The sequence below is a fragment of the Chiroxiphia lanceolata genome, chromosome 3 (genome assembly GCF_009829145.1).
Source record: "Chiroxiphia lanceolata isolate bChiLan1 chromosome 3, bChiLan1.pri, whole genome shotgun sequence".
Taxonomy (NCBI): Eukaryota; Metazoa; Chordata; class Aves; order Passeriformes; family Pipridae; genus Chiroxiphia; species Chiroxiphia lanceolata.
This window is the reverse complement of record NC_045639.1, coordinates 42,634,682-42,661,887: the sequence shown is the minus strand read 5'-3', so window position 1 is coordinate 42,661,887 and position 27,206 is coordinate 42,634,682. Positions and strand designations below refer to the sequence as shown.

General features: G+C 40.8%; 1 protein-coding gene across 1 annotated transcript; it reads left to right on the top strand.

Moving 5' to 3' along the window:
• Window positions 1-2,743: 2,743 nt before the first annotated feature.
• On the top strand, window positions 2,744-25,332 carry C3H1orf198 (chromosome 3 C1orf198 homolog). The gene is made up of 4 exons (XM_032684215.1): window positions 2,744-3,171; window positions 10,976-11,026; window positions 20,365-20,916; window positions 22,866-25,332. Exons 1-4 carry the CDS (start codon window positions 2,824-2,826, stop codon window positions 22,920-22,922), a joined length of 1,008 nt encoding a protein of 335 aa, XP_032540106.1. The 5' UTR covers window positions 2,744-2,823; the 3' UTR covers window positions 22,923-25,332.
• Window positions 25,333-27,206: the final 1,874 nt, after the last annotated feature.

The following is a 27,206-nucleotide window of genomic DNA, read 5'->3' as shown; positions in this document are numbered from 1 at the left end:
GTTGAAAACAAAACTGTAGGGAAATAACATGCTTTCCTTTCACTTGAAACAAATGTTGCTATGTAGTAACTCTTCCTCTCTAGGAATAGACTCTTAGGGTATTAACTTCTTGCCATGCTGACCTACAGTAGTGTTACCAGACTTGTAAGCACAGCAGAAGTAACATTGTATGAAGCAGATATTTTGTTCAGTGTTTTTAGTCCTGATTCTAGTATGTCTAAGAGTAGCTCTAGAATCTATTTCAAAATTTGCATAGACTGTACTGGAGCTGCACTGATAATAACATGGTTAGATTTGATTAAAAAATAGTGACCCAACTTCCAGCCAAGGGTAGAATGATCTAATGTGCAATATCTTGAAGTGTGGAAATCAACATTTGCTTTGCAAATATCAGAAAGCAAATGCTGTGCCCATGTCTAAATGCATTTTCCCTAAAGCCTCTTTTTCTCTTCTCCTGCTTGTTTGCTTGTTAAGTTCAGGTACATATATCTGATCAGAGACGTGTAACAGATGAGTGCCCAAAACACAAGGAAATCCAGGAAACTGGGGAAACACCTGTTTGGAATCCAGGTTGTTTGCCATTAGTGAGCAGTAATGCACTTTGTAACGTTGCTATGTGTTTGGAAGGATAGGTATAATTCTGAGTAACTAAAACTCATCAGAAAAAAAAAAGGCAGAATTTCCTATGCAGACCTAAGGTTCATTAACCAAGCCATAATAAAGGCAAATTTGACCACTTGTCTGGCTGGTACTAATGAACATGCATTTTAAACTTTCCTGATCAGAATTTCTGTAAAGGACAAAAGTAGGTGTTTCATTCCAAGTAAGGATAAAGGACTATTGGGTTGCTTTCCAAATGTGAGAAAGGTATTTTTCCACCATTTTGTTGCTTGAGTACCTTCCTCTATCCCGCTAGAAATAAGCACTATTTGCTTCTTCTATTTAAAAGTCCAGAAGTTTCAGAAACCTCTACTAGACTTAATTATGGAGAAAAGGAATTGTTACTTTCTGCCTACCTAATGGAGAAATGGGTACAGTAGCCTGGAAGAGATGCCAAACTTTATGCCTTGATTGTATTCTAATGGTGTGATCTTTCTTTTAAGCCTGTAAGTTTTCTTACACCTTGTGTTACTCATTGAGAAAGGGGAAGTTGGCTTTGGCACTTGACCAGACAGTCCTTGGAACTGTAAAATAGGAGGTTTCTTGTTTCAGGGATTATAGCAGAGGAAGTGGAGAAAGGATGGTGGGGAAGAAAAAAATTGCCTGGGCAAACAAAGCGTGTACCAATGTCTGGGTTTCCTTCTCCTCATTTCTTATTCCTGTGACTGACTTCACACCCACCCCCTGATGCCAGAGGAAAAGATTGATGGGACATCAAAGAAGGGTAGGTGTAACATGGATTACACCACTGTGAGTGTGTGTGTGTGTACATACGTGTTTCAAAGGCTTGTTTCTCTGGGCGTGATGCAGATGACTAAGAAAGCGAGCTCAAGTCAAGTGCTCTCAAACAAGTATAACAAACAAAACAGGATTATATAACTGGGCTGGTATGTGATGACTTGGGGAACTAATTACCTCCTAAGAACCAAATATGTGGAAAATCTAATTATCATTTTCCATCCTCTTCTGTGTCATCTTATACAGCTGGTCTAGCGATATCATTTGAACTCTTAAATGGGAACATTAATGTATTCCAGTCCCAACCATTTATTGATTAAGAATAATGTCAAAGAAAGCTTAATGAGGAAAAAAAATTGGCTAAGCAATGAAAAACCATTAATCTAAATCACAATATTTGTGTGACTGTGTAATCTGTTTTGAAGATAGTACAAATTCACATGCAAGTACCTAGGCCAAAAATCAAAATAGATTTAGCTTCACATAAATCTTCTGGCATATTTGCCTGTCTTAGGTAAGTTTGCTTTGTTTTTGTGGAAAGAGGAACTATGTGTCCCCACCCCCGGAGACTTTGGACGTCTTTTGTGAGTTTGTGTGGTACCTCTGTGAATGCTTTGCCAAAGTTAGGACTTGTTACAGGAAAAGAGAGCATTTGTACAGTGAAGGAAGAGACCAGAAAACCTAGTTACTTCAGCCTCTAGGAAATCTGTTTTACCAGTATAACTAATGCTTACTGCATGGACTTGTTACACTTAGGCTGCAATTTTTTGTATTATCAAAATAATACAGAAGCTTTAGACCATCTTGCTCCCTAAACCTGTTGAGTTGGATAAAATAGCCCATCCCAGGCATCATGTCCCTTCTGACAGTAGCTGCTCATCCTTCTATCGTGTTAAAAAACATGTAATACTTATTTAGAAGTTAGGAAAGGCAGGTTCTTGGTTCTGGCCCACTCTGCCAGCTCGTTTCCTGGTGCTCCTGGCCCTGGCAGCGTGGGAATACTACAACTTGTCTCCTCTGGAAAGAAGGGGAAGGAAGAGCTGTGGGAGACGAGCGCTACGGTAGGAGCAGTTGAGGGCAGCGGGGCCCGGTCAGCCCCAGGCTACCGACGGTAACGAGACCGAAGCAAGCCTGGGAGGTGGCTTCCCCGCTTCCCTCTGTCCCTGGCCGGCTGCGAGGCAGACGGAGGAAGGTCGGCTCCCCCCACCCGGGAGCGGCGAGCGGCGCCGCGGGGGAGGCGGGCAGGGAATGCCGCCGGCGCTGGGCGTGCGGGGGGCGGGGAGCGCGGGGCGGTGGCCGGGCCCGGCTTTATAGGGAGCGAGGGGAGGCGGTGTCTGCAGGAGGGGAGCGGAGGAGGCGGTTCTCTTCCCGTTCCCATTCCCATTCCCGCCGTGCGAGTGCGGCGCTGGCGGCGGCGGGGTGGCCATGGCGTCCATGGCGGCGGCGATCGCCGCCTCCCGCACGGCGGTGATGAACGGGAACCGGCCGCTGGACGAGCGGGAGCGCAAGCGGTTCAGCTACTTCTCCTCGCTGAGCCCCATGGCGCGCAAGATCATGGCTGAGAAGGAGCGGATCCGCGAGCGCTACGGGCCCGAGTGGGAGCGGCTGCCGCCCCGGCAGCAGGACGAGATCATCGACAAGTGCCTGGTGGAGCCGCACGTCCAGGCCCGCTACGCCGCGCACCGCGGCGCCGCCCGCCCGCCCGCGCCGCCCGCCTCCTACCCCAGCCTGCGCCTCAACACCGGGCAGAAGGTGGTGCGCTTCGGCGACGAGGTACCGCGGGGGCCGCGCCGCGACAGGGCACCGAGGGGAGGGGGCACCGGCGGGTCTGGGGCGAGCGGCGCTCCCCACCCATGGCTCCGCCGCCCGGGCGGGGCGGCCGCAGCCTTGCCCCAGCTGCCGCTGCTCCTGCTCGCCGGTGCCGCCGGCGCTGGGCTGCGGAGGGTCGCGAGTGTTCCTCGCCGTCGGCATCACCCCCCCCTCACTGGGGGGATGAGGTTTATTCCTTTCCCGGCTCCCTGGCTGTGCGCGGGGGCGGGATGTTACCCTGCGCGCGGGGGGACTCGGTCACACTGTAAAAGCAGGGAAGGCGCCAGCGACGGTAACGCTGGAGTGGGTTTTGCAGAACGGAGACTTGGAGAAGAGGCCAGTCCCAGCTGCCCCGACAGCGGGGCATGGCCCTGGCTGGCGCTGGGCATAGTCCCTTGCTGAAAATGGGCTGTAGGGAATGTTTACATTGAATTAAGTCTCTTCCTTTTTGTTTCTAGTTTTAGACACAGTTAAAAATACAACACTGAAAACATTCCAGCTCTTGGCATGTTTGACACCTTAAAAAAATGCAGCCTGCTCCATGTCACATGCCAGGAAAAACAAGGGTGTGGAAAGATAGATGGCACAAAGTATGGATTTCGAACCTTTTGAGAGCCATCTATCTAATGGCAAAGCGTGGCAGCCCTTCTGGAAATCCATAGGTATAAAGGTACCCGGTCTGGAGCAGTGGGTCATGTTACCGAGTGCGATCCCTTAAAGAGGAAGGTCTAACAATGCTTGAAGAGACCTGACAGTGCTCTTCAGATATTGTGTCTCTTATTCTGTGTATTGTTTCCCTTTGTTTTCTTTTCTTTTACATTTCTTTACGATTACAGAGCCAGTCTCTTTCCCTATGTTCATATAATAACTTACAGCGACCTATTGTTAATTAACTCAAGTGGCTTCTACCAGAAAAAAAAACCCATAATCTGCTTCTGCGTTTGTAATCATCAATCCAATTTAAAGAGAACAGTGCTACTTTTAGCCTCGTCTCCAATATCCCTTGCAATAGGATCTATAGGAAGCATATGAGGCACATTGATTCTGGGCATCATGGTTCCCAAGGAGCTTTGTGCTAGAAGACTGCTCCCTGTGTTTCACTTGTCAGGAAGGTGTGATGTTGTGCCACACGCACATGGTATCTAAAGTTAGAGAACACAGGGGTCAAGCTCAGTTTTGTTTAGTCTGTGACACCTAAAATTCTAGGTAAATATTTGATAGTAATGGTGAAAGAGAGGTATAGAAGAACACAAGACAACAAATTTGATTGTGCAAACAAACTTCGAAGGGAAATTTAAAAGTTAGTTGTGAAAGAATTTAGGTTAATGACTGTAAATATGTTCAGCTTTCCCAGTCTCAGAGAGCTCTGGTATGCTTTCTGCTTTGAATTATGTGGATCTGGAAGGAAAGCAGGCGTGTTGTAGGCTGTCGTGCTGTACTGTATGGAAATAATAATTTCCCACTTGACAAAACAGCTAGAGAGTCCATTTGAAATTCAGCAAGCTGTTTTCTTTCCCCTCTTTTCCCCAAATGCAGTTACAAAATGCATAGTATTAGCGTTTCTGTTGCCATTAATCAAAGAATTCATCAAAATACTTGATATGTTTAATTTTGGAAGCATCTGCCTCAACTGACTTCCTCCTTGACTTCTAAGCAGAAGTTAATATAAATCGTTTCTCTGAAGAAAAGAGATTCCACTCATTTTGGCATCCGTGATTTCCATTTTAGTTCTTCCAACTGCACTGTTGAGCCTTGGAACCTTTCCTGGCTCTTCATCTGATAGCTTCCTCTCCCCTGGCTCCCTTGCTGGCATTCAACCTGATTGTTGGACCTTTGCCCTGGCTCACTAATTGTTCCTCCTTGTCCTGCTGTTGCAGAGCTACTGTTGCCAGTCTCTTGCCATTTCAGTTCAGCTTTCCAGGCTTGCAAGTGCTTGGTCTACAGAGCTTTATTATCTTCTTGTCTTCTGGTCTAACAGCTTACTGAGCTGTGCTCCTGCTATCTTTGTAAGATGTAACTGCTACATGTACTGTGGTCACCCAGCCCTTGCTCAGGGCAATTAGATTGGTCCTGGCTGCTGTCCCTGTCTATTGATGTATGGTATCCCAAGGCAAGGAAATGGAGAGTAGTCTGCATACCTCAGAATCACTTGTTGATTTTGCAGCACTTTCAGTGAGAGTGTTTTGATCTGGTGATGTTCTTGCTGACACCTGCTCCAAAGGTTTCAAGTTTCCAGCCACAGCTCATCTTCCCTGTTAACTGATGTTGAAATCTGTAGTGATCTACCTGTGCTTGCTTAAGCATGGAAATTTTATCTCTTTCACCTCATGTTCTTTAGAGGTCTAGGAAGAAAGCAAACCAAGGATGAATGATGAAGATACTGATTTACCCATCCAGGCCTCTCACCATTTCAGTCCCACTTTCATGCATTTGACCACTTTCATAAGGTGGTCCAGAGGATATATGTAGTGGTCTTGTATCTCTGGACAGTTGGTTCCCTCTTTCTCGCTCCCACCATTTCACATATATCTTTTCTAACACCAAATTTATCTCCTGAACTCATAGCCCAGGACTGTAAGTTCTCAAACTGTAAGCATCTCTTACATTTTCAAAACACCTTTCAGTATGTTGGCTGTGTGGGAAGGGTGTTAGAGAAAATAGATGTGCGGTAACAGGACCATGGCATCCTGCAGCCATGATCCAGTCATTTTATAGTGTTAGAGCACTGCAGCACCATGTGTGACTCTTAGCAAATGCCTAAAGTCACCTGAATGCCACTGCTTCAGGTCTTCCATTATCTTATGCTCATTGCAGCATCACCAGCCATGGAGTTAATAACCGAAGCTGTGCAGGCACTGTGAACGCAGGTCCCAAAGACTATTTGTGCCAGGACACCAGAGCTGCTCTTTTAATCTCCCATCTTGCTGTCAAAGAACTGAAGGTATTTTTAGAAGTCTCAAAAACCTTGATGAAAGAAACTGAAGTACAGGAGTTAGGCTCCCTGATTCCCCAAGCAGCATTTCTCTCAAGCAGAGTTGGATTGGGTGGCACCCAGTTCTGCTTGGCAGTTGTACCTGTGGGCACCACGCTGTCATGGTGAGGGTGCATGCAAGCACTAACCAGCCATTATATGTCCACCATCAGCCTCACAGTGTCAAGCTAAGACTTCCTGTTTGAGATGAACGCCAGAATACATCAGCTCAATAGCCTTGATGGGGTTGCAGGACCCGGTATTCTCTAACACCTCCTGCTAGAAAAATCCAACATCCCTTACCTCTCTGTCTTGTTCGGTTTTCTAGAGTTGGCTGGTCTAGGTCATATTTTTCATCTCTTCTAGGCTGGCAGGGTCATTTAACGCCCCCGTGAAATAAGTTTTGTTCTGTTTACTGAAGATTGACTCGCTACCATCACACATGAGCCCAGCACCAGGAGATTATTTGTTGCTTCACCATAATTTTCTGTATCTAGACAGTCTAGACCTCTTGACTGAGGGCTTTTGGAGGCTGCGACCTTCAAACAGAGCTTTCTCTTTCCTAACAAGCCTCCAATTACTGGCATTTCTCCATTCATGTATAATGCCCGCAGCGGTGGAAAAGAAGGTTAACTGAACGGAGAAAAATCTGAAAATAGAAACCAGGATTGAATATGAATGTAATATAAATTGATTATTTTTGAAATGTGTCATAAGTTATGAGAGGAACCAGTGGAAAACCAGAGTGTATAAGAGGCTACTACCCTTTGCCTGCTGTAGTGGTCGACTTTTGTTAAGCGGCTGGTTTGGTGTTAGTTGGTGCCACTGGATCCTCTGTTTGTTTCAGTGAAAGTTTAGATAGTACTTTACAACAAGTTCTCACTGTTCTCTTAATACTGTCCCTCTTTATCCATAAATGTGCGGCATACACATGGATTCGAGGTCTGATTTTTCTTTTTTTAAATTTTTTTTCTCTTTAAACGGATATTCAATATTTGAGCAGTATTCAGTAGCTCAAAGAGTTGGACTTGAAACAACTAAATTTTTCATTGAACTAAATGCCATATGCTTTAAGAAGTAGTAAGCATTTCATGTGGAACAAAGACAGGTAGGAGACTTCGATTCGCTTCATTGATCATCTTTTAATAGGGAAGCTTGACTTATCTACCTAAAGGCAGATATGGTATTTTGTTTTGCTTAGCCTTAAGAACTTTGGCACCAAACAAAGGATCAACCCTTTTACCTCCCTACTTAAAAATGCCTTAAAGCAACAAATAGTCAATAGAGCAAAAACTTTTATGTTAGAGAGTTGTGCTTTTTAAAAAACGAAAAATGCAGGGCAGCTTTTGAGTGCAGTTGAACCCCGAAAACCAGCAAGTCCTGTTCTGATAATACTTCCAAGATGCATTTGTTGGTGGGTTTGTGACTTTCCCACTTACTGACAGCTGTACTGAGCAACGGTCATGTCAGATACGCAGGCATTTTTCTACCAGTGTCTTCCATTTTGAAATTCAGATGCTGTTTTGCAACAAGCTGCCTACATTCAGCAAATGTAGTTTGTGATTCTTTATATATTTTGCAGCTGGTTGTTGAAGTCAAGTGTATGACCAGATTTTTGCCTCTCTCTCTCTTTTTTTCTTGTCTTTTTCAGCTCTGAAATATGTTGCATGAGGCCCCATTTCTTACAAATAGGTTCTTTCTTTAACACCGGTGAACAAAAGTTTATTTATTTGCCTTCTTTCTGGAAGAAGGCTTTGTTGTGTACTGGAAACAAAAGCTGATCAGATATGGATCTTTCCTAATCTATGTTGATGATAAATAGCCTTGAGGCCTTTTTCTCTATAATTTTCACTCATAATTCTCTTTCGTTAATATTGAAATAGTTTATTATTTTGCTTCCAGCTTTTTCAAATGTATAAGAATTTGTTTATTCTACATCAAAGTTATTTCTCATATTTTGTTGATGACAAACATGAATCAGGCACTTCAGGTAGGCAACTACTGAAGTGTAATCTCTGGCTTCTCACTTGTTCCTCTTCATGTCCTCTGTGTGAGGGCACAAGAGGTGGAGGCCACAAACTTCCTTCCCTTCCCTGGCAATGGACAGAACTCGTCAACTGTCTCCTTCATCCTACCCTGAAGTACACTTCAAATAACCACAGACATCACCTCCTTGAAGGTTTGTATCCTCAAACCATGTCTTATCCTATTTTATTCTTTGCTATGTCCTATGGAAGATCTCTTGTAAGTGGACAGAGCTCCTCAGACTTACTGGCTCTGAGGTGTGCTGGGCTGTGCAGTCCAAGATACAATGAGCCATCCTTTTAAGAAAAACAAATCTATGGTCCTCTTCTTTTAGGGAACTGCTCATGCCTAACAAATGTCTACTAATTCCATCTTTTGAAATAGTCTATGAAAGTCTTAGATTTTATCTCTAACCTGAACTTTTTAACAACTGGTACCAAAATACTGTTAATTCATTTCAAGAGCTTTTTGCTTGCCTATGCTGGAGGTTGAGGTTACAAGTTGAGGTTCCAACAGCTGCAATGATGGTTGAGAAGACATCAGATTCTATGAAATGGGAGGCTGACTTGCTCTGCCTTGTAGGGAATGATGTATCCTGCTGCATGATGATCTCATACCTTCACTCTGCCTTCTCCATGCTGCTTTACTATCCCTCTGTGGTCAGCCTCACAACAGTGGTGTCATCACTGAGTTGAGAGTGTGCAGAGAGCATTGGGTGAAGAGGTCCCTCCCAGTGCTGTCTACACTTGCCTCAGATACAGGAAAATAAAGAACTGGATGTCTTACATCAAGGACAAGGATGGTCTTGGCTTGCACCCAAGTTTAAAACTGGTCCACAACTGGTTTGCTTGTCCTGTAAATGGCAAGAAGACAGAGCTTCCTTTAAATTCCTAAGGTAAAACCCACTGGCAGCTCTGCCTACATGTCTGGAGCTTTAAGGTGCTGTGACAGCATGTAGGAGTGTTACAGTGTTCTCTGAACTTCGTTTGTGTCCTTTACTGCTGTGGTTGAAATCAAGTACTGATTTTTCCAGACCCCATGTGGACAGAAGGGTTATAGTCCTGCCTTGTGTGTGAGACTCAATCCAGTGGTTGGGTTGTCCCATCTGTCTTCCCTTTCAGACTGTGATTCTTGTCATATGTGCTTCAGAGGCAAATGATATAGTCTTAAAATGAGTTTGAAATAGTTTGATACACCTTCTGTGAGGGATCACACACTGAGTGGTGTGGCATGCCCATGCGGTCAGCAGCACAGTGCAAATACTGATAGATACTAAAAAGCAGACTTTTATCGCCTTTGTTTTCTTTAAATGTTAGTACATCTGAGTATCTGTTTCCTGGAATGAGAGAACCTGGTATTACATTTGTGTTCTTGGCAAAAATTTCCTTTACCAAATTTCCTTTTTGGCCAGAATGAGGGATCCAGCAGAGTCCAGGCTTTTCCTCTTAGATGATCTCTATCAGCCCAGTTCTTTCTAAGTGCATGGGATCTAAGAGCAAATGCTTTGCTGCTAGAAACCCTGTGCTTCACAGATGAGTAATAGTTGGAGAATGGCATGTTTTCGTGTTTAGGACATGGTTTCAGACATTTTTAATTGTGATCTCATAGCTCTTGGCCAGCAAAATCTGCCTAGGGTGAAATAAGATGGCAAATCAAGAGAATGCTATCAGATGTTTGAGAAATACATTTATATAAAGGCAGAGATCACAAATAAGAAGAAAAGAGCAGTCATAGTGAGATGTGGGGTTCCTGTGTTGTCTTAAAACACAGTCTGGTTCTGTTATTCTCTGAACAGCTGGAGTATGAAAGTCCTGCATGGTTACTCCTGGCCTTTCTCTTTCCATACGATATTCCAACTCCCATTCCTTTCTTATATACTGGGGTGGCCAAACAGGGATATACTCAGTATGGAGGGTGCAACTCACAACCTCTACCAGCATGACCGTCCAGTGTACCAGTGAGACCCAGCCATGACTAGGAATAGAAATGCAATAGTTTTGTTTTAAGTTTTCAAAAAATATGAAATACAGTAATTTTTTTATTATTTCACTCCTCCTTTTTTCGATGTGGGTCATGTATTTCTGGAGGGCATGCCGCGTATGAAGAGACTATTTAAATTTGTCAAATTGGGATTATTTTCAGAAATATACCTTCTTAGAAGAATTGATTTCAGATTGGGATTTTACCCTGTGGATGTCATGTGGCTCTTTCAACACCACGGAATTCTTACTTCAGACCAGCCGTCATTGAAGTGGCATGATTATGTGTTTTGTCAGGGCTGGATCCAGCTGTGGCTTGTCCTGATGGCTGCACAGCTGTTTCACTGCCACGTGACTGCCTGGTTGTGCACATGCTCTTCGGTTTGCCAAGGGGAGGAAATGGGACTTTATTTCCCTTTCTCCTTTTGTTTTTCCTATCCCTGTGTGTTGCTAGTGGCTACCAAAGAAATGCCTAGTAGAAAACTGGAAATATAATACATCTTAAAACTATTTGTTGAGAAGCCATTTCAAGTAGTTTAGACCAGGTTAAACCTTCATATATTTTGTAGATTAAATTGGTATAGTATTGATAACCTTCCCCTCAGAGAACTTGCTTTCAGTCAGTCCTAAAATGTAATCAGCGCCATCTTCAAGTAGGGCTTTCAGTTTTTAGCAAGTTGTGTGGTAGTGGTTGTTACAGTTCCAGCAGTGTAATGTAATGTCATCTGTATGATGCTTCTCAGCAGGTAAAGTTGTTGTTCTGATTTTTAGTCATTCTTGAATTTTATTTCAGGACATAACTTGGCAAGATGAACACTCAGCTCCATTCTCCTGGGAAACGAAGGTAAATATGCAGCAATTTTACTTTTAATGTTGGTCTGTCATTTTATACTTTTCCTTATGCATTTATTGTCTTCATTTTGATACTCGATAGACTATTATCACCTTTATTCTATGAGAGCTGTGTAAAGTGACTATCCTGCAAATGATACAGAACTGATGAACTTTGATTTACATCAACAGAAACACAAAATGGGACTTCATGAACTAAGCTTCTGGCTTCAAGTGCAGGTGTTAAAACTGATTAATTACAAATTATTTGATTTTTCATGGCAAACTTTTTAATCAACTTTCCATGTTTATCAGATATTGTATAAATATAACCATATTTCACTTTGGCAGGCAGGAGTAAACTAACTAGGAAACGGGGTGAGAAAGGTGCAGGTATCTAGTAACTTGATTGGATTTTTTCTTAAGACCTGTCTTATGCTTCATCTTTTTATTATGACCTAGAATGTTGTCCTACAACAAATGTAATGAAACTTGTTGACCTGAGGCTATGATACAAACATTATATTATTACATCTCCAAAAGGCATCTCCTTCAAAAAAGAATGTGGTGGGGCTTTTTTTCTTTCTGTGGTGAGTTGGTTTGGGAGTTGTTGTGTTGCTGTTTTTCACCTCTCACTTTACTGCTGGTATTTTGTTAAAGTATTATTTACGATGGGATTCTCATGCCTAACATGGAGCCAGAGTTCTCCATCTTTCTGAACGTGCAGTTTGAGAAATATGGTTGTACCATGTTTGTGGTGGAAAATCAAGCTTAATTCTTCTTGTTGAAGAAATTCTGGGAGCAAAACCACAGCTCATTGCCTTTCTCAGCTGTGTATGGGGAACATATTAATTTAATCATACATTTCAAACTTTGTGTTCTCTGTCAGAGAAAGCTGCTTCTGCCCTATTCCCTCTTTTTATTTTGTTTTGGCTTGGGGTTTTTTTGCCCTTGAACTATGTAGATAATCATGTATGAGCTTATGAATATAATCTTAGCCTAATGCAGAGTAATTATTTGGAAATGCCAGTGAACACTAAATTAATTTGGTTGACCCTCACCCTCCCTGCTCAAGGTCACTGCCTGTAGCTAGCGCCCCATCTGTGCTTTGCAGAAGCTGATTAACCTCTAACTTGATGTGGCTCCTGGGTCCCTGCAGCCGTGGTTTAAGAGAAACCAATGCCAGTCTTCACTTGCCTTAAAATTCCCTTATAAGCTGTGATGGTTCAGGAACCAGTGGAAAATTTCCTGCAGTGGAAGCCTGGTAGCTCAGGCAAGCCCTCCTGTCTTTCAGAACCTTTAGAAGAAACAGCCACTGGCTCTTAGTATAATATCAAAGAGGCTTTTGAACATGGGTGTACTTGGGTGAAGCTGCCAAGAAAGGGAAAGCTGTGAGAAAAGTGTGGACCTCATTGACAATAAGGTGTAATAAATCATATGTTGGAGACAGCACTGTTGTGTCTCCTCTATTTTTCGGTATGAATCCAAAAACTCAGATTTGGGAACATGGCAGCTGTAATCATATTTATATGCTCTGTCTTGATAATACTTTGTAAGTTCTGAATACTTGAACTTCCTGGAGGATAATGCTTCGTGTAATGCACTGACTGGTGATCCAAATTGAGATGCATCTGCATTTGAATGGATTTTCTCTTTAATTGATACTCTTTTTCTTTTTAATGCTTGTATGTCTAGTGAAGGATTTGTGAACCCAGCCTGTTGTTTCTCACTTGCTGATTAAGGTTATTTCTACTATCATCCTACTGTTTCAAACTGAGGGACCCAAGTGGATAGATGCACTAGTTTCATCCTTTACTGTAATGAATGGAGGATCATGGAATGATATGGGAATGCCCGTGTGGCTGCTGAAAAGAAGTGAGGTGGGGAGGAGGTTGCTTTAGAAGTAATCGTCATGGCTGATGAAGCTGTGCTTCCCTCTCCTCCGCTCCCTGATTGCTGACCAGGGATAAAAGCTGTGCCTCAGCTGTAGGTTGAAAAGTTGCCTGACCTTTTTCTCTAGCAAAACTCTAGGGAATCCATTTTGTCTGGCTTTACAGGCTGTGGGATGATTGTTTTCTGTGGGTGCTTCCTTTTGGTTTTAATTCAGTGCCTCATATTGTATCAGTCTTTCAGCCAAATCCTTCAGCTGCTGAGTCTTCCTTTTCTAAAGGTGGAGATCTTGCTTCACGCTTACTCTTAGATCTCTTCCCTAACCAGTACTTTAATAAGGTGATACTGGAAGGCAATTTTCCCATGAGGTACCAGCTGAGGAAAAAGTATCCTTGCTGAACTGGTCCCATGTGAGGAAACCTGAATGAGCTGTTCAGTAAGGTTGATATGTTGTAATGCACGTGCGATGTCTTGTGAGCCAAATCTGTTCCTCCTGTTATTTAAGGCCATCAGGCTCTTTCCATTCCATGAGCTCTATCCTGTGAAGGGTTAGTCTTTCCACAATATTCTTTCCCCTGATCTCACTTTAATGCCTGAATGTGCATGAATGTGATCTGTTTTACCCAAGGAAAGTAATGTGGCTTTTGCAGAGCAAAATAAAGATGTAAATAAGTAAAACCACTAGGCTTTTTTTTTTTTTTAACAGTGAGAGTCAGAAAAATAAAGCAGCAAAATCAGTATTTGTAACTAACATGAGGGAAACTAAGAGGGTAATGAGAAGAGTAGAGAGCATGTATTCTCCCAAGATGAAGCTTCTCAGGTGTTACAGTGATGCCAGTGGGGATTCTAGGTAAAGATAGGGGATTCTAGAGGATTAGGTAAGGATAAATTTTTCTTACAGGAGCTAGTGCAATGGATTCCCTAATTCCATGGCTGTCAAACTTACCCAGAGAACAGTGTACTAAATTGCAGTCATTTTGGGCAGAACATTGTTGAAGGACTTGATAACTTCACTTGTGTCAAAAATAAGCTTTCTGTGTTCTCATTTTAAACACAAATGTGAGATATGGCTTAAGTCATCTTATCACAGCAAACACTTGCATGAGTGTCTCCAGTATTTTTAGCGGTTTGATATGTATTTCTTGTCTTACCTTTTTATTTTTAAATCCTCAAACAAATCAAAGTAGAAATACCATGTAAATTGCTGAGTTAGCTGTTTGACAGCATTAAAAATAATATTTTTAGTAGATAATGATATCACTTCTCAGAAGGAAAACTACTCGGGAAGCAATGACTTCTCTTGGCACTGCAAATAGGCTGACATTTTAAAACCAGAGATTGGATTGGAGGGAGTGATTTGGTTCATGGGTGGAGCCCTCACGGACATAATGTCTTGAAATGTGGGTTACATTTTTAAATGGAGCTCTAGCCAGGTTTATGAATTCAGGGCATTCTATTTATGGCTTCAGGTTTACATGAGATGAAAGACGACATTTTGGCTGAGTTTAGCCTTTGAGGTTTCTTGGTTTGTTTGAAGTAAAAATTCAGTGAAACTCAGCATGGACCTCAAGATATAAATGGAAAACAAGAATCATGCCTGCATTTGGAAATAAAATTTCTCTGCAACTCTTCCTGAACTGAAAACTTTGTGGGTTTTGTGGTTTTGGTTTGTTTGTTGTTTTTTTTTTTTAATAATTTAATAATGGGCAGAAAATATAATTTCAGTCTGCCACCTCAGTTAACACACTGATTGCCCTGAGCAGCATGGGAGTAAATTGGAATCTATTTCTAATTCATGCTATTAATGAAAACAGGCTTTATTCCAAATGCTTGAAATTGACACATGCATATCTAAAAATTTGTTTTTCTTGATACAGGTAGAATAATTGCCAGCTCTCTTCTATTTTCAACAGACCATCAGCTATTTGTTGAAAAGAAAAGCCTTCAAGGTGTGTTTAAAACAAACAAACCAAAAAAAACAAAACAAGCAAGTGTCAAGCTTCAATCTCTTCAATAATCTGTTTGCTGCCTCCATGTCTGAATTCCCTAATTATATTGCTACAGAAGTGATCTAATCCTAGCAATGATTTAGGAAGAGAAAAATTGCATTTACAAAGAAACACGGTTTGCAAACTGTTTCCCTTATCTAAAACTAAAAGACAGACTTCAGTATCCTTCCTCATACAAGTCCTTGTTGTGGAGGATTTTGTTTTGTTTTAAATAGGAAAAAAGTTCAAGAAAAGAGGTTTTTCCTTCCTTCGCTTAGCAGCCTGATATTATAATTGTTTGTTATAAACTATAATTTGGTGTAATTATTTTTACCAAGCGAGCATAAATGGCAATACTTCCTTGGAAGGAAAGAAGCGTGACCCCTGAGGTTTTGGGATTAGCCTTCCCTTTAAAACACATTTAAAACACGGTGCTGTAAGACCACTGTTGACTATTAGTTCTTGAGCAAAAAAAACGCACCCTGTGGTAATAGAAGCTGTGTTCAATGTTTATTTTATTCGGCATGGCCAAGTGTTCTCAGCTAAGGATTCAGTTACCTGCATCACTCTTTAGACAGTTCTTTTTGGGCATAAAACCAGGCATGTACCAGATACTGTCAGCATCAGCTGGCTCAAGCTAGATGGTAGCAGTGGCAGACTAGAATGCCGTTCATATCACAAAAGAGTATATAATGTAATTTCTTCCAGAGATCCATGCTGTATATGTTTGGCATTGTCTTTCTGTAGGGACTAAAATTACTTAGATTGGTTTTGAGTACTTGGCTCTATTTTTTGCCCTTGCAATTTGCCTCTGCTGACCTAACGATTTCTTTCTGACTGAAAAGATCCTAAAAACACCCACGATGTGCACAGGAGATAAAGCAAAAACTGCAACTACTTTGAGTCCCATATTTATTTTGGTTTTGTCCATTCAGCAAAGCAAAGTCATCTTCTAAATCTTTTTAAAGTTGGCTTTCTTACCTCTGCATTTATTAGTCTGTGCTTAAAACAAGTTGCTTTTGACAGTGTTTCTGCAGTTTTTTCTCAACAATTTGGATTTTTCAGCCTGCCAAGGAAAACAATTTGTTTTGGCTGTATTTGCGTGACTGCTTAGTAAAATACTACACATTCCTGATGAGTGAATAAGATGCTTAAAAAGTTCCTGGGTTCTTTGTGGTCATCTTGTTTTTAATATAGACTTATGAACTGAGACCTGATTTTATACAGTATTATTAAATCATGACATTCTCAGTATGTGGTGCCTCTTTCAGAATACATTGTTTCTCATGAGTATGTACAACCACTAGTATGATTTGGTGGATTATTGCTGCCTTGAGACTGAAGCTTAGTCTAAATTTTTTAATCCAATAAACAAAATTCCTAAATACCTTAATATCATCTTTTTAAGGAAAGATGGATATACAGCTTCCTAAAAACTGCAATTTATAATATTATTCATATTTATTATTCAGAAAAATGATCAAGACAGGGCATCCTTTATTTGAACCCTTGCAGTGGTTTGGGAACAGAGGGATAAGACCAAAAAGAACACAGACTTCCAGGTTTACTCTGCCTCAAAATACTGCTTAGTTGCATGCTTTCACATGCTCTCTCTCCCCCCTCTCTCAATGTGTTGAGAAAGATTTGCTCTTGCAACATCTTGAAAATACTACTGCTGTTAATAGCTTTTATTTGAATTCCGATAACTTCTAGAAATTGCAGTTGGGACCTCACTAGCCTGTCTGTAAACTCTTGAGAGTTTCTGGGCTGAATAGTTCCCAGGAATACAATTTGGACAAAGGGTAGGAAAAAGAAAATAATTTTGTTTTATTCCTTAGATAGAGAATTATAAGTACAGAAACTGCAGCTCATTTAAAGTCATACAAAATCTATGAAAGCAGCGGGGGACAGAAACCCTGTCTCTAGAATCCCAAAGGGTGCCTAAATGACAATTCACTTTTGATCATGACATCATATCCCAGTGTTCAGTGTTTGCTTCCCCAAGGTGGCAGCTAGTAGAGTGCCACAGGCACCCTTCCACTGCTGTATGCCAGTGCAGCTCACAGCAACTCTGCCTCAGCCTGAGGAAAGCGAGCGCACAGTATGATCCTTGACAGGCGAGCTGCTGCCCTAATATTGACTGGGGCCAGGAGAGATGCTATTCTCATGGTTGGCAAGCCTTAAGAAAAAGGAAATGTTTTTTTCAGGGGGTAACTGTCTTTTAAATATTGTTTCCTTTTTTCTCCTGCTGACGCAACCAATTGCCAATTTGCAATCTGATGTAAGAAACTGAGAGCAGAACACTAATTAAAATCACATTTGTAGTGTCTAGTGACTCATTAGAGTGTACAGCACTATTCATTACTTAGATGTCAGCATAGGGTGTTTCACACATGGGTCTTCTCCATCTCTATGTGAAATTATCTTCCTACTTATGATGCTGTTCTGTTATTTAGTTTGTTTTATCTTGCGGGGGAGGGTGTTTTATTGCCAGTTTTTTTACTTGAAAGATGCTGCCTATTAATAATTTTCTTTCATTAGCTTAGGGGCTTAGTTGTGTTAAGTAACCTGAAAAGTCAAATAGAAGCATTATATATTTCAAGGAATACAGAATATCTTGCGGCTGGTCCACAGAAGTTCTTGGCTTCTTGAGCTAAATGCTAGAAGCAGAATTATACATCTGACCTCACGGAGCTGCATTTACATCATGCTGAGACATAGTGCTTTCAGAACCTGTCAGGGTAGTCTTATCTTCTTTACCTTCCTTGTGGGAGAACGCAAACTCCTGAAGAAAGATTTTCATTTGGATTATTCCATGTCAGATTATGAACTGTTTGATCTCCAAAGCATACCATGATACAAGTATGCAGTCTTAAATGTCAGGTGGCCCTGTCTTCTGAAATGGAAAGGTACACTCCATGATCTCCATACTAAGAGGACAAAAAGGACATCTTCTTCAGAACATGCATCCATGAGCACATTGGAAAGGCACAACTGCTTGAAGTTGTGCTGCAGTGCCACACTCTACTCTAGAAGTGATGTGCCACTTCCAAACCAGACATCTGAGTTGATATTTGGACCCATAAAAAAGAACATAAAATATATCTTTAGCTCCACAGTCTAAGAACTTCTCAGGAGGCCTGGCTTTGCTTGTCTGTCTTACTGACATTGAAATGCAGAGCCATCTTGTTGGTTTACTTTTTCTGATTTTTGTTCTAACAGACCTCTGCTTCCCTTCCATCAGTGTTTTTGCTGGGTTTTATTTCCAACACTGTCCTGGTGGATCTGGGGTTGTGATAGCCTCTCTGCCCTCTGGGCACTGACTTTCCCTCTCTCTTGGGCTGGAGGGTGAAGGAATCATTTTACTGAAAGTGACTCCTGCTGTAGTGGCCTTTAGCTACTGTCATCCCTAGTGTGAGCCCTGGGAGAGTCTACTCAGAAGGCAGCTGACTGTTGAAGGATAAAAAGTAGCACTGTTTTAATTCCTACATGACAAGTCTTACACAATTTAGGCTTTTGTCATGGTTTGAGATAGCCCCAAAATCAAGATGGATTTTTTTTTTAATCTGTCTTTTTTTTTTCTTTTGGATAGTAGAGAAGTGCAGGTCTATTTTATATTGTGTTATGGGTTTTTTAAGCTGGAATTTTATCAGTTCTAAAGTCGTAAAGCGTCTTAACTTCAGGGTGATAAATCTCTATTCAGTACTGCTGCCAAATGAGCTTAGGCAAATAAATCCCTATATTTTAATGTAAGGAATGGCAGTCACTGTAAATAATCCTCAACACCAGTGCATCTATAATTTGTTTATGCAAAATTTATCTAAGGATAAATCTTCTGCGCTTAGGTTTACGTCATGACTTTTGTTGAAAAAAAAAATTGGAGCACCACGGTTTTCCTCTTCGGTTTTTTGCAGGCAGCATGGGGTGTTGAGCTGTTTGGTAAGAGTTGTGTGTATCCTTGCACTCACCTTACTCTAGCTGAGCTATAATTACTTCCAGCTTATTTATGTTCTGCATCTTTTGATAACAGTATATTCTTAGTGAAAACATGGAGCTTGGTGCTTCCTTGCCTATAACCTTGGAAAAATAATATATCTAGTTCTTTAGAAAGGTCAGAAGTAAGTCTATGAGTCAAATTATGTGTAGGCAGCTGATGACTGTTTAAAAAAAATTGTTTTATAAATAATCAGTTGCTGGGTTAACAGTTGCTCTTGGATGAGAAGTTTTAGAATATTAATTACTAGTCGTGTGAGACCTGCTAGAACTAGAGTCCCTTTGAACTTAACATGCACAATAATGTAGGACTCAAGATCAAACATTTCTAGTGAAAATGATATGCAACTGGGACTTGTTTTAGAATCAGGCCCATACATACTATTGCAGTTTTATTCAGAAAGGTTGGGTAATGAAGTAGAATGGGAAAAAACATCACAAATCTGTAATGAAGTTCTGAAGTATCTATTAACCATTTGTAGGAAAAGCTACAACTCGTCTGAGTTTTTTCAAACCCAGTCAGGCAAACAGCATAGCTGTAACAGTAAATGCAATTTTTTTTTTTGCATTATTTGTTCCATTTTGCAAACAAAAGTCTAGACCATTAGGTTGTTCTTTCCTGGCACTTGCTATGGTGCTGTCTGTGCTCCTAAAGATGGTTACATGTTTCTCAGAGTGAAATAAGGCCTAACTTCTATTAGCCTAAAGAGTGTGCAACTAGTTGACAATCATTTTACTGAAGTGGTGGTAAGTAAAATGAACATTTTGAAGTACTGTTAGCTTTCGGGTGACTTTTGCAAGATCTGTATCATGCATTAGCTGTGGACACTTGCTTCCTTGACCCAGTGTTACGTATCAGAAAGGACTAGCTATTTGCACTGCAAGTAAAAACAAAACAAGGTTCTGGAATAGGTGAAGAACTGGTCCTGCTGGAGTTGTTTCTTTTCCTTCAGAGGTGCATTAGAATTGTAAAATGACTTGCCTGTGCATACCCACTACATCTAATCCTTTATCTTGGAAGTAGGTGGAATTGTAGCCAACTATTTCAAAGGCTGTAGTGGAAGATTGTCTTTTAAACTACACTGTAAAGCTTTTTTTGCTTAATATTTTCATGTAAAACATCTATGATTTTCAAAATACATCTGCAGCTGTTCTGATGTTTTAGTGTCGCTCTTCTAATGTTTTAGTGCTGTGCATGCACTGAGTAACTCGAATATGATTGCCTGATTGTTTTCTCTGACTAATCTGCAGCAGGTCTAGGACTCTTATATTTGCTTGCACTTCAGACTTTTAAAAATTGTTATTTTTATGAAACTACAAAAATAGACATTTATTGAGAAAATAAGTTAGCTTTGTGTACCTGTTGTCTGGGAGTTGCGTCACTGTGGGCAAAGGTGTTACCTATATGCATCAAGATCGGAAGGTCAAAACTATCTTTGTGAGGGTCTTTGAAATACTGTTTTTCTTTAACCCTGAACAGAGTCAGATGGAGTTCAGCGTTGCATCTCTATCCATACAAGAACAAGGTGGTACCCAGATGCAAAATGAACAGAGGCAACCTGTTAAAGCAGCACCTGGCGTCCAAGTCCCTAAATCTTCTCAGGCCAATAAGACCCCTGGCTCTGATGGGTTGATAGCACCCAGAAAGGAAGAGGAGTCCTCTTTCTGGAAGATAAATGCAGAGCGCTCAAAGTTTGAAGGAGACAAGTCTGAGTTCCAGTCCCTGACCCCCAGCCAGATCAAGTCCATGGAGAAAGGAGAGAAACCCCTTCCCTCTTTTTACAGACAAGAGTCTACTCCAAAGGAGATGACAAAAGCTGAGAAGCCGAGCATAACTAAATCAGAGAAGTCTGTCGCCCCCAGCCTACCTTCCGTATCTCTCGAATGGGAGAAACCTCGACCTACTCAACTCCCCACTAGTTCTCTAGATGACTTCTTTCTTCCTGACCCACCACAGGATCTGGCATCATCTAGGACAAACAAAGAAGATACTGATGGTACTATACTTACAGACCCACAAATGCCTGGACAGGTAAGTACTGCTATATCCACTGTCCTTAGATTTAAAAACTGTAAAGTACATTAAAATCTGAGAGGGCCACTCTCAAAGATCAGGGACTCCATAAAGCTTGATGGCTTTTTATCTTTCAAATGTGAAGGAGTCTATTTCACCTTTTGTTTAAAAGTTTAACACATTAACTTGAATTAAATATTTTTTAACACATAGGATAAAGGCATAATTTAAATATAACACCAGAAATGCTGACAAGGCACCCAGTGGCTAATCGACAGCAAGCTACCTAGTAACATGCTATATAAAGTAAAAGAGGTTGTGCAGGTTTTTTTTGGTTGAGTGAGGGTTTTTTTTGTTTGGTTGGTTTGGTTTGTTTTTAGGGTTTTTTTGAAACAGCAAAACACTTAATGGAAAGAATAAATTTTTAAATTGAAAAGTAGATAAGCTGGAGTCTAGGCTAGGATACTTTATTGGTACACACAGCATAGTGGTGAATGGTGAACTAGTTTCTCAGCTGTTTCAGGCAGTAGCCTGACAGCCACTTCCCAGTGCTTTGTCCCAGGCAGCTGCGCTGCTTTCAAATGTGTTTTCTCTTAAAGTCCAAAATAGAAATAGAGTGAGCTTCCAGAATTAGCTTTCTGAATGTTTTTTTAATAAAAAAACCCAAACAACCCAACAACAAAAAATAACCTTAAGCAGCTCAATAGCCAATTGAAGCTATTTTAAAAGCAGATGCTGAGATGCTGATCTGTGAGAAAAGAAAGGGATCAGCAGGATATGACATAGTGAAGGAAAGAAAAGAAAGAGATCTGAAACCTGAAAACTGTGGAGTAGGGAAGAGGAGCAGTTCTTCAAACAGAGCTGTGCAGTTCTGTTTGTAATCTGTGGCATCACTCTGGCAATAGCCTGACACATTACTGTACATCTTCAGCACATGGCATAACTTTTTCTCTACTGTATTTTCCAAACTGTGATTGTTTAAATTCTGAACAAGATTATGTAAGGTCAGAAAGATACAGAATGAGGTAGCTCGTTGCAAGAGAAGTGGCAGCACTTAGGAGAGAACAATACTTAAGCCACTTCAGTATTTGAAGCCCTATGATTAGTTATTTTTTCTGAAACTAAGAGATAATGCTTATTGAGCTGTTCTGCTGCAAATTGTGACCATGGTAGTTCTCTAATTTAATTAAAGGCTTTAGCTTGTTTTCCTACAAATTAATGATTTGCTAGTTTTATTTCCTTTGGGAATTTTTTCAAGCTAACTGAAACAGTTTGAAAAGCCTGATTTTTCCCTCTGTGGAAAAACACACTCCCCATGTCAAAATATGAACAGAGTATTAGAGAATTTTATGTATTATAGAATTTTCTTCCTTTCCCCTTCTCTGAATTATCTTCCCTGTTCTGGGAAGCCATGCTCTAGGAAGATAATGCAGAGACTCACCTGTGCCTATTGAATACTTTTCCTGAACACTAAAATCACTTCAAATGTCATGGCTAAAAGTGAAACACTGCAGGAGTGAGCATGTTCTTGATAGCCTAGTAAATAACTTGTCATCAAAGTTTAAACTGTGTAGTTTCCTGGAAACAACTGACTATAATTGCAACAGACAATCTGTTGAATTAGTGATGCTTCTCTTCTGTGTTTGTTTCATTCTCTGCAATTCCCACTCTAGTCTAAAAGATTGATCTTTATGAATTTTTCCATAAGGAAAAAAATAAGTTTTTGCCTGCAGCCCATGAAAAGAATTTTATTTTTATTTGCAATTGCCTTTAAATGGCCATTGTGAGTATTTTTCCATGTCTGGCATTTTATGGTGTAGGTTTTTAGGTGTCTAGGGCAAGGCGAAGACCTTGAAATATTGGCAGACAACATTTTAAATTTTATTTTGTAGATAGGCAGTCAAATACTGAGTTCGTAATACCATAATTAACAACTACATATTATTTCTTTCTTTTTCCCCTTCCAGACTAGTACAAGCAATGTTATCTTGAAGACTGGCTTTGATTTTCTGGACAACTGGTAAAAGATACTTCAAAACAGATCAAACTAATTTTGAGGAAGGAGTGGAATACCTTTCTCCTTGTATGTTAATTTACTAGAATTTGTGTCTTTTTCTAGAAGTAACTTTCAAACTCTTAAATGTTGCCTTTGTATACTTTTGTAACACCATATGCAGTTTTGTTTTTTAAACAGTGATAGAAGTGTGGTTTCATTTGGATATTTTTTTAATATCTCTTAAAATTTTTGGTAGCTACTGTATTGAGAGAATGGGAGAAGTTACCATACACATGTTAAAGAAACACAAATGAGAGTCTCTGTATCCTACAAATGGAACCTGCAGGACCAGACTGCTGTTTTCAATTGAAACCTTGCTAGCATGGCTTGTAAGAAATAGTGTTGCACGTGCAATGGTTCCAAGTAAGAAAATCATTCCATACTTCAGATAGCTAGCGAAAGTAGTATGAAAAACAAACATACAGAATTGCATTGATTTATAGATTTTGTTTTGTTTGAAAGTTACTTTTGTACCACTTATTGAAAACACTTTTCTTCTGAAGAGGGCAAAGGCATTGCCAAAATGATGGATCCAAAGAAGCACTGTGTTTGTACCCTACAAATCTGCTATAATAACATAAGAATGTTAGAAAAATGATATGTGGAAATGACAGGTGTTTCTGTTCTCTGGATTAAAGACTTGGGGGTGGGTAGAGGGGAATGGAACAACAACTAACGAATTGGCGAAATTCTTCAGGGAACACAAGCCTAACAATTTCACTGCCTCCTTACTAGAGCATAACTCTTCACAATACTAGTGCTGGAACTACAGCACTGGAGAATTTCTGGAGTGTAGATTACCTTTATGTCAGGAAACCACTATGTTTATGGGAGGTCATAGCAGCGTAAGGCTTTTTTGTTTTTAAGCAGCTTATCGTCTCAAGGACTCATCAACTTTGGTGCTTTTTCCTCCTTGTGGGTACATTCTCTTTAGTGTTCAACATCTGAGTTACATTTGTTCCTGAGGTGCAGAGAGGCATCTCAAGGTGGCCCTCAGCAGTCTTGCCTCCAGTTCTGCTTTTGAATGATCTTTGGTGTTTAAAATGTAGAGAACAAGAGTAGCTGTTGTTTGAATCTGTCGTCTCTGAAATGCAGCATGATTTACACACTGATTCTCACTGTGTTTACCTCACCTTGAAGCCTTAATTCCCCTACGCACAGCCAGTGACTGGTCTGCTCCAATGCCAAAGGTTTGACTTTTCCCTTTACCTCAGCAATAGTCCCATAGCATTTGTTTGGGGTAGAAGGCAAAACACAGGGCTCTAATGGGTCCCAGCCAAGGCTGTAAGAAGGTCACCATCTCCTAGACCATAGTTGTGCTAGGCTTCTCATGGATTAGCACTTGACATTTGGTTTGGTGCCAGGGGCAGTTACATGTGCAGAATTGGATGCAGCAGGACTTTTTTCTACCTGTTACAGGAAGAGTTTGAAATGTCCTGGAAGAATCTTTACCTCTAATTGGTGTGCTGCTTTCTCTGAACAAACAGAGTGTGCTGATAGAGCATTAAAACTTACTTGTTGATCAAGGAAAATGCTGTAAGTATGTGTCTCCTTCCACTCCTCCTCGAACCCCTCACTCCCCCAAAAAATTGAACCACAAAGGCCAAACCTTCCAATTTTTCTAGTGTTTTCTTAAGAGGTTTCTTAGCTAAAGGGGAAGATTGCCACAGAGTGGAAGTCATTGCATAGTCTTATTTACAGACTTCTGAAAGCATATTTACATTCTTCCTGAGTTGTACAAACTCCTGTAATTCATGGATATTATCTCTGCAGTCAGCAGTTCAGAAAGTACTTGTTACCATCCTGGACTTTTCTGCTGTTTTTTAATTAGCTGCACTTTTTTAGCATTTGCTACAAGCATCCAGCACTAATATAGCTTAGAACAACTTTAGCACAAATTCTTTAGGTGTATAATTAGCATTGACTCGCACCTTTTTTCAAAGCTGACAAATGTTAATCTTGGAGTTTACAGTTACCAGTGAATCTAGTTTTCTGTACATTGAGCTGCTGAAAAGTTCTAAATCCAAAATGAAGATGCAAATTCTAATCTTCTTGTGATTTGCGGAGATCTGAAAATGAAGTCTTCTACTGTTGGGGAGTGTTACATTAAATCTCTGCTAAATACCTTAAAGCTTCTTAGGGAAGAAACTTGACTGCCTGTCTCTTCCATTGGCTAACTCGACCCTAAGACACATTGGGACCAGCTGGTAGAACATGCTGCAGAACTTTTTACTTATCCTGGTAGGTTTTTCCTGTGCTTAACAAGAGTTGATGCTCCTTCTTTCTTGAATATGTTTTTATTAAACATTCTTACAAAAAAATTGTACTTGGTCACATTTTATATTAACAGTGTTTTAATAAAGTCACTTTAAATAAAACATTCGAGGCTATTGCGGTGCTTTGTGTGATGTCCCATATACTCTGCTTTCATCAGTGCCATTGGAGTTGTTTGGGGCATCTTGAATCTTCCTGAGAGGCAACCAAGAATGATTTGATCTAGAACTTACAAGCTGAATTTTTTAGATCAGGATAAAAGAAATCAACACACTTCAGCTATTTTTTCAAGGTGTTAAGTGAATCTTTTGGGAAACTATCCTTGCTGTATTATTTCATCTCACAGCTGGGGACAAGGTGAGATTTTGGAAAGACTAAAATCTATTTGTACTTCACTGTAATACACTTAAACCTAACACACACTCTCCCCTCAATATCTTCAGGTAATCCAAAGCAGTATCTGGATCATTATTGCAGGTGCAATTTGAAAACTCGTATCGTGGTTTAGCCCCAGCTGTCAAGTAAACACCACACAGCTGTTTCTTCACTTCCCCCAAGCAGGATGGGGGAGAGAATGGATTATGTATGGGTTTTAAAAGCATGTCACAAAAAGGAAGGTGCTAGCAGAGGCCACTGGGTAGTCTCACTTTCTGCCTTTTGTCCTATGAAGCAAGTTCTCAAAGTGTAAGAAAGCAAAATGTGCAGCTACAAGAATAGTTTTTCTTCTGCTTGCTCACATCTACAAAAATGTATTTTGAAAAACAATTTGGTTTACACTTGGGCAGAATTTCCAACAACAACTAAAAAGGAATTTGAAGAAGAATTTGGTTTGGAAAGACTCGACAGCCAATTAAGGGGTGGTATTCCAACTATATTTAGGATCTGGCCTACACATAGTTTGCTTCAATCTTGTCTAAGCTCCATCTCAGCTTTTAAAAGTTCTCTCTAATAAAGGCAAATCCACAGCATCTGCGCACTGTCTGGGCATAAGGAGCCAGCAGGTCTCATTATTGAGTGAAGACTTGTAAAGGCAGAGTAGAAAAGAAGCTTTGGCTGCCTTGTTTTATTTATTGGTGACTTTAGCCATCATTGCTGAGGGTGCTCAGACAGCACAGGGCTGTCTTTGAGGTCATGACTGTGGGTATGGAAGCAGCATCCAGCAGGCAGAGTCTTGTTGATCACTCGGCAACAGCATCCTCCAAAGAGCTCACAAGTCATTTCCCTGAGATACAAACCTGACTTTGTAGGCGTTATTTACAGACAAGGCCCCAGGCTTTGCTGTCCAGGTTTGCTCATGACCCACTTAATTCAGTATGTTCATGTTGCCGTGAGGACAAAACCATAATTTGGCTGTCCTATGTGTGAGTTAATGAGCTAATGCCTCTACAGAGCAGGTAAGCCAGGCACAACCAATTCTTCTCAACAGAGTGCTTTCTGTGTTTCTTTTGGAGGTCTCTGTTACTGTCCCCTTTCCACAAGTGGGCTTTACCCCTCAACATATAATGTAACCAAGTAGTTCACCACGAAGAGCTACATCTTCATCTGACCTCCCACCATCTAGGGAGCCTTGACAGCACCTCAAGTCAATGAATGTGGGGTGGGAGATGATCACAAGATCTGTTTGAATCCCTGATTTGCAGTTCCCCAGTGGTACTGGGGACTGCACCCAAAAGATGCTGATCTGAGACCAAGTTTATTCCATAAATGGAGCAGAGAAGAAAACCTCACCATCTCATCCTTCTCCTTCAACGGATCCTTTGGTCCCCTAAGATTTCCTTACCAGGGTCATTGCTCCTTCCTGTTCTTTTTGCTGTTCGTACTGAAGATGACAAGGGAGAAGGTGCAGCTCATCTTGCTTCTCACCAGTAGCCTGATTTTCTTTCCAGGACAAGTTCTTTACTGTGCTTAGCACAGTAAAGGTACATTCTACTAGGGCAGCTATTGGGATGAACAATCAAGCCTGGCTGAAGAATGGCAG